Raw genomic sequence first — 11322 nt, 5'->3', positions numbered from 1 at the left:
CCCTGGAGGAGTGGGGACACCGTGGTGACCAGGGAGGACAGGACAAGGGACAGCAGGGACAGAGGGGATGGGCGATTGCCCAGGGCAGTGCGGGGTCCTGCAGGAGAGGTGGTGGTGGCACGGGGACGCAGTGCTGTCACACAGCAGGGACAGGGCAGCTCCGTGCCCAGGCTGCTCCCTGCAGTGCGGAGTCACCAATTCATGGCATCCACCTGGGCTGGAAATGAGCTTCAACCGAGTCCAACCACCAACCTGACTCACCACGGCCCGTCACTAAATCGTGTCCCTTAGAGCCTCGGCCACGTGTCCCAAATACACCAGTGATGGGGACGGCTCCATCTCCCTGCTCAGCCCAGCGGCACCGGGCCCCCAACCCTGGGAACCTCTGGGCACGGAGAAGAGCCCGGGGGTCCCAGGGGCATGGGGAGGTGCTCTGAGCACCTGGGGTGAGGTGGGGGCAGCGCCCAGGCAGCCCCCAGTGCCTCCCACCGCCCAGCTGGGGCCTCCCGGTGCCCGGGCTTCCCATCAGCAGGGGTCCTGGTGAGGGGCAGGGTCGGGGGGGTCCCGCTGCCCCCTGTGCGGGGCCACGCTGTGTTTGCTGTGGGCCCCCAGCCCCGCTGTTAGGAGAGCAGCGCCTGTAATGTCATTTGCAGGTGATGGGAGTCGCAGGGGCCGTGGCAGGGAGGCAGTAGGCAGGCCATCAAGTAGGATTTGATTAATATGCAAATGAGCGGCGGGGAGAAGGAGCACGGGAGACAGCGAGTAATTAATCACTAGTTAAAAGAAATTAATACCAACAGCAGAGGTTGTCAGGAAACAGCAGCAGAGTTAATCATCCAGAAAATTGGAAGAGGAAAAAGACGAGAGCGCGCGGGGAGGAGCGGAGCGCGGGGCCGGGCCTGGCGGTGCCCCCGCCGGCGGCACGGGCACGGAGCCTGCCCCAGCGCCCCGGTGACGGGCGCGGAGGACGTGCCCGCGGCCCGGCTCCGGGCAGGGCCTCCCGGGACCGCGGGCCGGGTCCCGCAGCCGGGGACCCCCCCGGGGTGCTCAGCGCCCGCTCGCGTGGGGGACGCGGGGGGACCCCGCTTCGTGCGGCACCGCACAGCCCCGCAGCCCCGCTTCCCCCGCAGCCCCGCTGCCTCCCGCAGCCCCCCCAGCGCGCACACCGGGGGGGCCGCAGCTGCTGCCAGTGCCCGAGCCCGCGGCCGGCTGCCCCCGCGCGATGCCGCTGCGGGCGGGGGGCCCGGGGAAGCGGCTGCTGATGGCGGCGCGCCCGGCGCCTGCGGCACGTCCCGGAGCGGAGCCCGCGGGACGGGACGGGACGGGCGGCGGCGGGGGGGCTGAGCCCGGGGGTCTCGGGCAGGCTGGGGCCGCGGCGGGGGCACCAAAGCCGCCGGGCACCGCGGACGGAGGAGCGGGAGGTGCTGGCACCGGCTCTCGCTGCGGGGACGTTGCCAAAACGCAGGGGCCTGAGCCCCCTCCTCCTCCCCCGTCCCTGCCCCACGCTGCCCCCCCAGCCCGTGGGGTGCAGGGGGAGGGCTGGGGCCGAGGATGTGGGGTCCCGGCGGCGCTCGGGGAGGCTCTGGGGGCGTTGGGACTGCGGGACTGGAGCCCCCGGCCCCGGGCGTGCGGCCCCGGGCCCGGCTCTATCGTGGGGACCGGGGACATCGGCGGCGTGGCCGCCTGCCGGGAGGGGGGTGGCGGAGGGGCCGGGGGGCTGCGGGACCGCAGAGGCGCTTCGTTATCTCGCTCCTGGCTCCTGGCTGCGGCTGCTGGGGGCTCGTGGGGTGAGTGCAGGGCTCCTGGCTCTGGGGCTGGGGACAAACCGCCGCTTTTTGGTCGCCCCTCAAGTGAATGAGGCGTTGGTGGCAGCAGCCCGGAGCCTTGCCCCAGCCCTGCGGGGCCGTGGCTGCGGGCACCACGGGGCAGTGTGAGAGTCCTGGGATCCCGCGGGGGTGTGCAACCCCACTGCTGTGTGTGCAACCCCACTGCTGTGTGTGCAACCCCACTGCTGTGTGTGCAAATCCCATTTCAGTGTGTGCAAATCCCACTGCTGTGTGTGCAACCCCATTGCTGTTTGTGCAAATCACACTGCTGTGTGTGTGTGACCCTATTGCTGTGTGTGCAGCCCCCCCCATAAGGTGTGCAAACCCCATTGCTGTGTGTGCAAACCCCATCTGTGTGTCTCCAAACTCTTCCTGCGGTGTGTGCAAACCGCACTGCTGTGTGTGCAAACCCCATTGCTTTGTGTAAGCCCCATCTGTGTGTGTGCAAACTCTCCCTGCTGTGTGTGTAAACCCCATTGCTGTATGTACAACCCCTCCCCGCGGGGTGTACACCCCCCCCCCCCCCAAGTCTCTGGGCCTCTGGGGGCCCGTGCGGAACTGGGGGGAAGGAGTCGGCCCCAGAGCAGCACCGGGGCAGCCGGGTGGGTGCCGGGCTGGGGGCTCCCGAGGCCAGGCAGCCCCCGGAGTCTGCAAGCAGTGAGGGGAGGGAGGAGGGAGGCAGGGCGGGACCCTCTGGGGGTCCTTACCCCCACCGCTTGTCTTCTGCCCCTCTCCTCCGGAGCCCTGTCCGGGGCTGCCCGCAGCCAAGGGGAGAAGCAGCACAAGGAGATCCCCCGACCACCCCCGCCCCTCGCGCGTTCCCCCCCCCCAAGGTACGCCCTCAGCTGGGGGCTTTGGCACGGCCGGGCCGGGGTCCCCGGGCAGGGCTCGCCCCTCCTGACCCCGGCGGGATCGCGGCCGCGGCCCCGCGCACGCCCCGAGCCCGCCTTCCCCAGGCCTCCTACCTGTCAAATTAAAAGCAATTCCCGGGGGGGGGGACCGCTCAAAGGCACTTTCAGGGCTAAATCTCATTTCTCCCCCTCCCCCTCGGCCGGCGCTGCTGCAGCGCTGGGGGAAGGGAAGGACAATGCAATTAAAAATGGAGTAAATAATGGAAGAAGCGGGTCTCCGTTCGGAAGTTTGCACCGGCGTAATTAGATCAGCGAGGGCTCATATGGAGCCCGGGGGGGCTCACACGGAGCGGCGATGACAGGGGGCTCCGGGGACCGCCGGCAAGGGCACGGGGCCGGCAGCTGCCTGTCACCGCCCCGCGGCCGCCCCGGCTCGGTGGGAACGGACGGGGGGGGGGTGCGGGGCCGGGCCCCAGGCACGGCGCAGCGCTTCGCTGCCGCTCGGACACCCCCCGCTCGCCCTGAGCCTCCTCGGGGAGTGACGTCATCGCCCCCGCGCGGTGACGTCACCGGAGCATGACGTCAAGGGCGGTGGTGTGAAGCCCAACGACTCGGAGCAGGTGTCCGGGTACCGGGGTGCGCCCCTGCCTGCCCCTGCTTGGGCGGTGGGGGCACGGACACGGGCACGGGCACAGACACACGGACACACGGACACACGGACACACGGACACGGGCGCGGAAACACACACATGTACAGACACACACAGACATGGGAACACGCACACGTAGGAACACACAGACACACACACAGACACGGCTACACCAACAGAGACACACAGACACAAAGGCACGGGCAGGGACACGCGGAAACGCGGACACGGACACACAAGCACACACCCGCGGACACACGGACACACAGCCGGGGGTGCTGGTTGGGGCCCGCTGCTCGCCCCCCCCACTGCTCCCTGCCCCGGCTGCGGGTGGCGGCGCCCCGAGCGCGTTCCCGCTGCAGCCCTGCCGGGGGGGTCCCAACGCTCTGGGCGCAGGGCTGAGCAGGGAGCCGGGGGGCTCAGGGACCGCGGCTCCGCGCCCCGCCTCGCCCCCACCCGCCCCGGGGCTCCCCCGGGCTGAGAACCCCATGCTTGTGCCCAGCGTGCCCAGCTCGGGCTGCAGCGGGGGGTGCGGGTGCTTGGGTGTCCGTCCGTCTGTCCGTCCGTTTGCTCGTGCACAGCCCGCCGCGCCCAGCCAGCCCCCCCGCTCCTCGTTAATAAGGTGTCTCCTTTATTCAAAATATATACACGCGGGGCGGCCCGGGCCTCGCGGACGGACCGACGGGACAGACACGATAGAAAATAAAATTAAAAAAAAAAAAAAAAGAACAAAGACAAAAAAGAGAAATTGCACCAAAGCCCCCGGCGCGGGGGCGGGGGGCAGCGCGGCCGCCCCGTTCCGGCGGCGGCCCGCGGTCAGTTCCCGGTGCCGGCCCGGCCCCGCCGCCTCAGTCCCCGACGTCGATCTCCTCCTCCGAGAGCTCGGCGGCGGGCGGCGGCTCGGGGCCGGCGGCGGGGGCGGCGGCGGCGGGGGCGCGGGGGGGCTCGGGGAGCGCCGCCAGCTGCTCGAGGGCGGCGGGGGGCAGCGCCTGCAGCGAGGCCACGTCGGCGCGCATCTCCTCCAGGTCGCGCTTGAGCTTGGCGCGGCGGTTCTGGAACCAGGTGATGACCTGAGCCGTGCTCAGCGCCAGCCGCTGCGCCAGCTGGTCGCGGTCGGCCGGGGAGAGGTACTTCTGGTAGAGGAAGCGCTTCTCCAGCTCGTAGATCTGCTGGTTGGTGAACGCCGTCCGCGACTTGCGCCGCTTCTTGGAGGCCGGGCGGTGCCCGAAGGCGCCCAGCGGCTCCCGACCTGCGGGGACACGGCGTCAGCGCGGCTGCCCCCGGCCTCGGTGCAACCCCCCCCTCCCGGCCCCGCCGCCCCCCGGCCCCTTCCCGGCCGAGAAACGCCGAGCCGTGCCCAACCGAGCCGTGCCCAACCGAGCCGAGCCGTGCCCGACGGGGCCGCGCTGCGTTTTGCTCAGCCGTGCAAAGCGAGCCGAAACGAGCCGTGCCGAGCCGAGCCGTGCAGAGCCTTGCAGTGCCGAGCCGAGCCCCGTGCCGTGCCGTGCCCGGTGCCCGTGGCTCCGCACGGAGCCCAGTGCCCAGCCGCGGGTTCCCGGGGCCCGCAGCCGCCCGCCGCTCCCGGCCCGCTCCGCCCGCTTCCCCCGCCGCTCCACAGCGGCCCCGACCCGGGCCGAGCCGCCGCCCGCCGGCTCCTCGCCGCGCCGGGCCGAGCCCACCCGTGTCCCGCGGCCCCGCAGCTGCTCCGTTCCCCCCTGTCCCGGCCCGGCGGAGCGTTCCGGGGCTCCGGTCCGGTCTCTCCTCGCCGGCGGCTCGCCCCCGATCGTGCGTCCCGGAGCGCTGCCGCAGGGCCCGCACCGCGCCGCGGCCGGGCCGGGCTCGCCCCCGACCGTCCCGCGCTGCCGGTTGTCCTTTCGCTTCAGCGGCTTTAGGAGCACCCGCTCCCGGTGGGCCCGGCCCGGGGACCGCCCTCAGAGCGTTCCGGTGACCGGCGGCCCGGTGCCCCGCGGCCGGTGTGCGGTGTGAGTCGGTCCCGGCCGCGCCGAAGCTCCGAGGCCCCGACAGACCGCGCTCAGCGGCTGCTCCCGGTAAGGAGCTGCGAAACGCGCGGATCCGTGTCCGGCCGCTGCCGGTCTGCTCCACGCTCGGTAACGGCTTCCCACCAGCGGCACCATCCCGCTCCCGGCTCCGTGCGGCCGTTGAAGCCTTTCTGCCACCGGCGGCACCGACCCGCAGCGCTCGGTAGCGCGGCTCCCGAGGCCCGGCCCGGCGGCGGCTCGCCCCGTGAGGCTCCCGTTAACGCTTCGCCGTAGCCCGCGGGGCCGCGGCCCGGGCCGCTCTCGGTTCTCGTCCCGCTGAGCGGTCGCCGCCGGCCCCGGCCCCGCCGCGGCCCCGTCCGCCCGTAACGGGGCTGCCCGGCCCCGCGCGGTCTCTGAGAGGCGCCGGTCGGCGGCGGCTCCGTCCGTGTGTCCGTCCGTTCGGCGCGCTCGTTCGCTAAGTGCGGGAGCCCCGGGCTGTCCCAATTTTCTGCCCGTGTGTCCGTCCGTGCAGCGGGCTCGTTCGTTAATTATGTTAATTACGGGAGTCCCGAGCTGTGCCGGTTCTGTCCGTGTGTCTATCCGGGTAAGGGTTTTTTCGATAATTACAGGAGTCGAGATCTGCCCGTCCGTGTCCGGGTGTCTGTCTGGGTAACGTTTCTTTCTTTCTTTCTTTCTTTTTTTTTTTTTTTTTTTCAATAATTACAGGAACCCCGCTCTGCCCATCCGGGTGAGGATTTCGTTGTTAATTACGAGAACTCCGATCTGCACCTCCGTGTCCGTGTGTCCGTCCGGTTAAAGGCTTTTTTCGTTAATTTCGGAACCACGCGCTGCCCGGCTTCTGTCCGTGTGTCCGTCCGGGTAAGGGCTTTTATTTTTTCGATAATTACGGAGCCCCGAGCTGTCCCGTTTTTGTCCATGTGCCCTTCCGGGTACGTTTTTGTTTTCCCCGTTAATCACGGGAGCCCGCTCTGCCCGTCCCCGGCGTTTCTTTTCGTCAGCTCCGAGAGCCGCGCTCTGCCCGCCGGTGTCCGCCCCGTAACGGCCTGTGTCGGACCGGGGCTGCCGGGAGCCCGGGGCCGCCCGGGGCGTTCGGAGGAGCCGCGGCCGGGCCGGGCCCCGCCGGCGACGTGGCTGAGCGGCCGGGCTGCCGCCGCCCGCGGGGCCCGTTCCCAGCCCGGAGCCGCGCGGCCATTTCCAGCCCCGCGGGGCCGCCTCTGCCGGTACCGGGTGCGAGCGGCCGCCGGGGCCGGGATTCCGCGCAAACGGGATTTCTGCGCTACAAACGAGGATCGCGGCCGGGGCCGGCGGGTCCGCTCGGAACGCGGCGAGGGACCCAGCCCCGCTCCGGGGGGCGGAAAAGCCGCGGCCCGGCGCGGGTTTTCGTTAAAGGTTTTCGTTACCGACGGGAGCGAGCCGGCTGCGGCCGGTCTGCCCGAGCGCTCGGTAACGGATCCACACCCTCCGTGGGGCCGCTGCCTCCGTTTTAAGGCTGGGGCCGCCGGTGGGACCGATCTCGTGCTCTCTGTGGCGCGGACGCCGCGGCCCGGCCCGGTACCCGGCTCGTTATGTGCGGCTCCCGGTAAAGGCGCCGGGGCCCGGCTCTCCCTCCCGCCGCAGCGTTTTGCGGAGCTCGCGCTCCCGCTGACGCCGGGCGCCGAGGGCCCGGTACCGGGCTCTGACCTCGCCCGTCCCGGAGCTCCCGCGGCGCGGCTCGGTCGGGGCGCACGGCGGGGGTTCGCTGGGCCCCCCGGGCCGGCCCCAGCCTCTGCCTCCCTCCGGGCCGCGGCTCCGCGGAGCGGTAACGCCGCGCCCGGTCCTCGCTGCGGGCACGCTCCGGGCCCTGCCGGGCCGCCGCCGTCCTCCGGGCTCTGTCCGGCACCGCGGCCCCGCTCTCCCGGTGCGGACATGAACCAAACTTACCGGAGCCGCCGGGCCGCGCCGCGCCGGGCGGGAGGCGAGGAGGGACCCCGGAGGCGGCCCAGGCCCGGCCCGCCTCGGACCGTGTCCGCCGCCCGCCGCCCCCTCCGCGCCCGGCCCGGCCCGGCCGCCGGACACGCACCTGCCCCGCTCCCTCCGGGCCCCCGCCGGCCCCGGGCCGCCTCCGCGGCCGGCCCCGCTCCCGGCCCCGGCCCCGCGCCGCCGGCCCTGCCCCGAGGCGCCCCGGTACCTTCCGCCGCCTGCAGCACGTTCAGCTCCAGCCCCTTGAAAGTTTTGCTGGCGAGCTCCTCCAGCGCGCAGAGCGGCGAGGACGGGGCGCACACGCCGTTACGGGGCGCGCCGGGCCCCGCCGCCTTGTCCGGGAGCCGGGCCGGGGGCGCGCCGTGCCCGGGGGGGGCCCTGCGGCCCGAGGGCCTGCTGAGGATGTCCTCGATGCCGAAGGGGGTCAGCGGCTTGTTGGAGTTGGCGGGCGGCGGCAGCTGGTCCAGGGCGCCCCGGCGGCGCTCCTCGCCCGCGGCGGGCAGCGGGGGGGAACCGGCCGCCTCCCGCGCCGAGGTCATGGCGCGTCCCCGGTCCTGCACCGGGGCCGGCTCAGCGGCGCGCCCGCCTCATGCTGCCGGGGCCGCGGCGGCGGATCCCCCCTCGGAGCCGCTGTCCCGGCCGCCCCGCCCGCGCATGAAGCGGCTCCGCGCCGGCCGCGGCCGCACTTAAACCCGGCGGGCGCAGCCCGCCCCCTCGGCGGGGGCCCGGCGGCGGCGGAGCGCTCGGCCTCCCGGCGCCGGGAGCCGCTCGGCGGGCAGGGCGAGCTCCGCGCCCGCCGCCGCTCCCCCCCGCGGCCCCGGTGCCGCAGCCTTAAAGGCGCGGGGCCGGGGCGGATAACGGGGCACCGGGAGGAGGAGGAGCCGCGGGGGCGGGAGCCGGGAGCGGGGGAGCGGAGGGGAGCGGAGGGGGCCGGGGGGGGCCGGGGGGGTCCCCGCCGCTCCGGCCCCGCGGGGCGGGGGGGGGCTCCGCTCCCGGGCCGGTGTGGCTGTAACGGGAGGCAGCCGGGGCGCAGCACCGCGCCACCGCGCCCGGTTTTAAGAGCTCCTCGGGGGCGGCCCGCTAACCCCCCGCCGAGCCCCCCCGCCCGACCCGGCGGGGCTTTTGCCGTCGCAGAAATTTATTAGCTCCCCTGCTCTAAAACGCCCCATAAAAGCGCAGGGGCCGCCGCGTCTGGGAGTGATTAGGCCGCTTCGGGCGGGTTTTGGGTTTCAGAGCGCGGCCCGGCCGTAAACCCCCCGGTACAAATAGCTCCGTGATCCCGTCCGCTCGTAAAGGCCCAGGGACGCCCGCACACGCAGGTGAGCCCCGCCGCCGGCACCGGGACCGGTTTCCCAGGCGGGACTGGGACCAGGAACTGTCTCATCGCCCAGAGGTCTCGATCCTTCCCAGGGCCAGTGGTGCATTCTCGGGGAATGCTGCCTGGGCTCCGGGCAGCATCTTCCCTGGGGGGCTGGGGAGGGGGCACCCAGCTATGGGATCAGGGAGGGAGCGGAGGACGCCGTCCCGCTGTCCCAGTGCCCGGGATGGTGCAGATAGGAGGGGAAAGGACGGGCGAGGGGCTGCCCCCAGGAGGCAAGGAATGGCCTGGGGGCATTCCCAGCTGCTGGGGGGGATTGGGAAGGAGGGGATGCTGCAGCAAGCAGGGAGCAGCTCTGCTGGGTGCAGCGGGGAAGCCCTGTGCTGCTGGAGCTCATGTGGGCACAGGCTGGCCACTGCGTGGCACAGGCAGCATTGGTGACACATTCTGGGGGGCTTTGGAGAGGGGATCCTGCTCGGGCACGGGGGCTTGCACCAGTGACAGTGCCCTTCTGGGGTGGGTGATGCTCCGAGGGAGGGCAGCCTGAATGTGGGGGGGGGGGGGACACAGAGATGCTGCTGAGGGTGCAGGGGTCACCACAGTAATGACAGAAAATGAACCTGTGGGCTGGGGGCCGTGGGGGAACTGTGCCGGGCGGGTGGGAGCAGGTGCAGGGGGACCCGCGTGTGCCGCTGCTGGTGCTGGGGAGGGGGAGAGCTGCGGGGGGGGGCTTCCAATGTTGCTGACAAAGGCAGAACGCGATCCCCTGGCTGGAAATTGGAGTTAGACAAATTCAACCTTGAAATTTCCTAGCAGCCGGAGCAATTAAACCCCGGGGCGGGGGTGGGGTGAGGGCTTGCCGGCGCTCCAGCCCTCAGCGTGAGATTTAACCAATTTCTGAGAGGTTTTAAAGCTGCTCTCGGGAAGTCCCTGTGCCGCGGCGCAGGCTGGGAGAGCTCAGGGCTGCCCCTTCCCCTGGTGCTGTCCGTATGCTGTCGGATGGGTCCCACTCGTGGGGGCACCCGCAGCCCCTCGCACTCGGCGCCGATGCGGCAGCGTCCATGTGGCTGCCTCGCAGCCTTTTGTCCTTTCCGCAGGGCTCGTGTGCTCAGCTGGCGATAAGGAGACACGGCAAGGAGCTGGTGGTGCCACCTTCCCTGCACGTGCTCCTGCCCGGCTCTGCAGTGCCCGTCCCAGGGCGCAGGTGAGCCAGGCCCCCGCTGCCTCCCCTGGCCCCTGACCCCACAGGAGCTGCCCAGGCCTCGGCTGGGCCGCAGCAAGCGGCAGTGCCAGCCGTGCACGCTGTCCCCTCCAGCAGCACTGTGCAGCACAGGGGCACCGTGCCGGACCGTGGGTCCCAGCCACCCAGCGCAGGCAGGGAAGGGGCTCTGAGCTCCCCGGCCACATGTGCTGCGGGGAGAGGGGGCTGTCCCCTAGGATGCTGGGGCTGTGGTTCCCATGAGCTGCACCCTCAGCGTGCGCAGCCCTCTGGTGTGTGCAGCCTTCCTCACCCCGGTCCTAGCCCCGCGGGGTGGCTGAGCCCCAGCTCACACCCGCGCCCTGTGCTCTGTCTCAGCTAATGCCCTGTGACACGCACCAGGAAATTGCTGCTTAGGCTAATTCCTTGTTCTTGCACTGACCGGGGTTTGTAACAGCCCTGCACCTCTGAATAAATCTCACCCTGCAACTTCATCTGCTCTGGGGACCGGGACGAGAACTTTGCCTACGAAGCCCTGGGCCAGCAGTGCCTGGAGCTCAGCATCGAGGCTGGGACTGCGGGGCCAGGACCTGTGCTGGTCACAGGGCTGCGTCTGGCTGCGCTCACCCTGCTGGGACGTGAGGTCCCCCCGGCCCATGCCCCACGCAGCCTGCACCAGGACAGCTGGTGGGGGGAGTGCACGGCCAGAAGGTGGACACAAGGGCACAGAGCAGGGTGCCACCCCGTGCCCCCCGCCCTGCAGCAGGCTCACTGTCCTGCCCCAGCCCTGCTCACCACGGGCACACGGACCCCAGCTAGGCGCAGAGAGGGCGCCGACCCCTGGTTCACACCGGGTGGGGAAATGTCAGCCCCAGCTGCCGGGAACAGGATGGGAAATGCGCTTCACCCCAAAGCAGGACACAAGGTGGAAAACAAAAAGACTTCTGAATTTTTGCAGGAAAATTTCAGCTTCCTGCTGAGTGGGGCAGAGCGCCCTGGCTGGCGGCCGGCCCCACGCTGGCCAGGCGCCCACAGCCCAGCGGGTGCTGCGTCCTGCATGGGTGCTGGGACAGAGCTGGGGTCCCCAACACTGCGGGGGTGCATACCCCAGTACAGCTCTGCCAGCACCCGCCTCGTGTCCCGTATGTCACTCCCTTGGTGCAGGCCTGGGTGCGGGAAGCAGCCCCCGGTGCACCCGTGGGTGCCCCCAGCACGGCCTGGGACAGCCGAGGCGGAGCCCTGCGTGGCTCTGCCCCAGCAGCTGCGCAGGGTCTGCAGCACTCGCATCGGGAGCAACGCGAGCAGTGTCAGAGCACAGCTGCGCATGCACGTGTGAGGGTGTGCGCGCGCACAGGGCCGTGTGAGCACGCGCAGGGGCACAGGCACAGGATGGCGTGCATGCGTTGCATGGTGCCAATGGCTGGGGGTTGCCCGGACACCCCCACCGAGGACAACCCTGTCTTGAGGGCACCCGTAGCACAAAGCACCCACGGCGCAGGGGCACCCGTGGCCTGGGATGG

The 11322-nt window shown here is 71.4% G+C and overlaps 2 protein-coding genes across 2 annotated transcripts in view; both read right to left on the bottom strand.

The window, feature by feature from the left end:
* Window positions 1–3937: 3937 nt before the first annotated feature.
* On the bottom strand, window positions 3938–8137 carry LBX2 (ladybird homeobox 2). The gene is made up of 2 exons (XM_068679434.1): window positions 7495–8137; window positions 3938–4576 (listed from the first exon to the last, which is right to left on the bottom strand). Exons 1-2 carry the CDS (start codon window positions 7823–7825, stop codon window positions 4176–4178), a joined length of 732 nt encoding a protein of 243 aa, XP_068535535.1. The 5' UTR covers window positions 7826–8137; the 3' UTR covers window positions 3938–4175.
* The window catches only part of AUP1 (AUP1 lipid droplet regulating VLDL assembly factor), a 134503-nt gene continuing 128349 nt past the window's right edge, over window positions 5169–11322 (bottom strand). The window contains exon 13 of the mRNA XM_068679421.1: window positions 5169–5192. The gene's annotated coding sequence lies outside the window, so the exon portion shown is untranslated. The remainder of the gene's footprint in view (window positions 5193–11322) is intronic.

Source organism: Anas acuta, chromosome 4 (genome assembly GCF_963932015.1).
Source record: "Anas acuta chromosome 4, bAnaAcu1.1, whole genome shotgun sequence".
Taxonomy (NCBI): Eukaryota; Metazoa; Chordata; class Aves; order Anseriformes; family Anatidae; genus Anas; species Anas acuta.
Note: the sequence above shows the minus strand (reverse complement) of the source record. Positions and strands in the feature narration are given on the sequence as shown.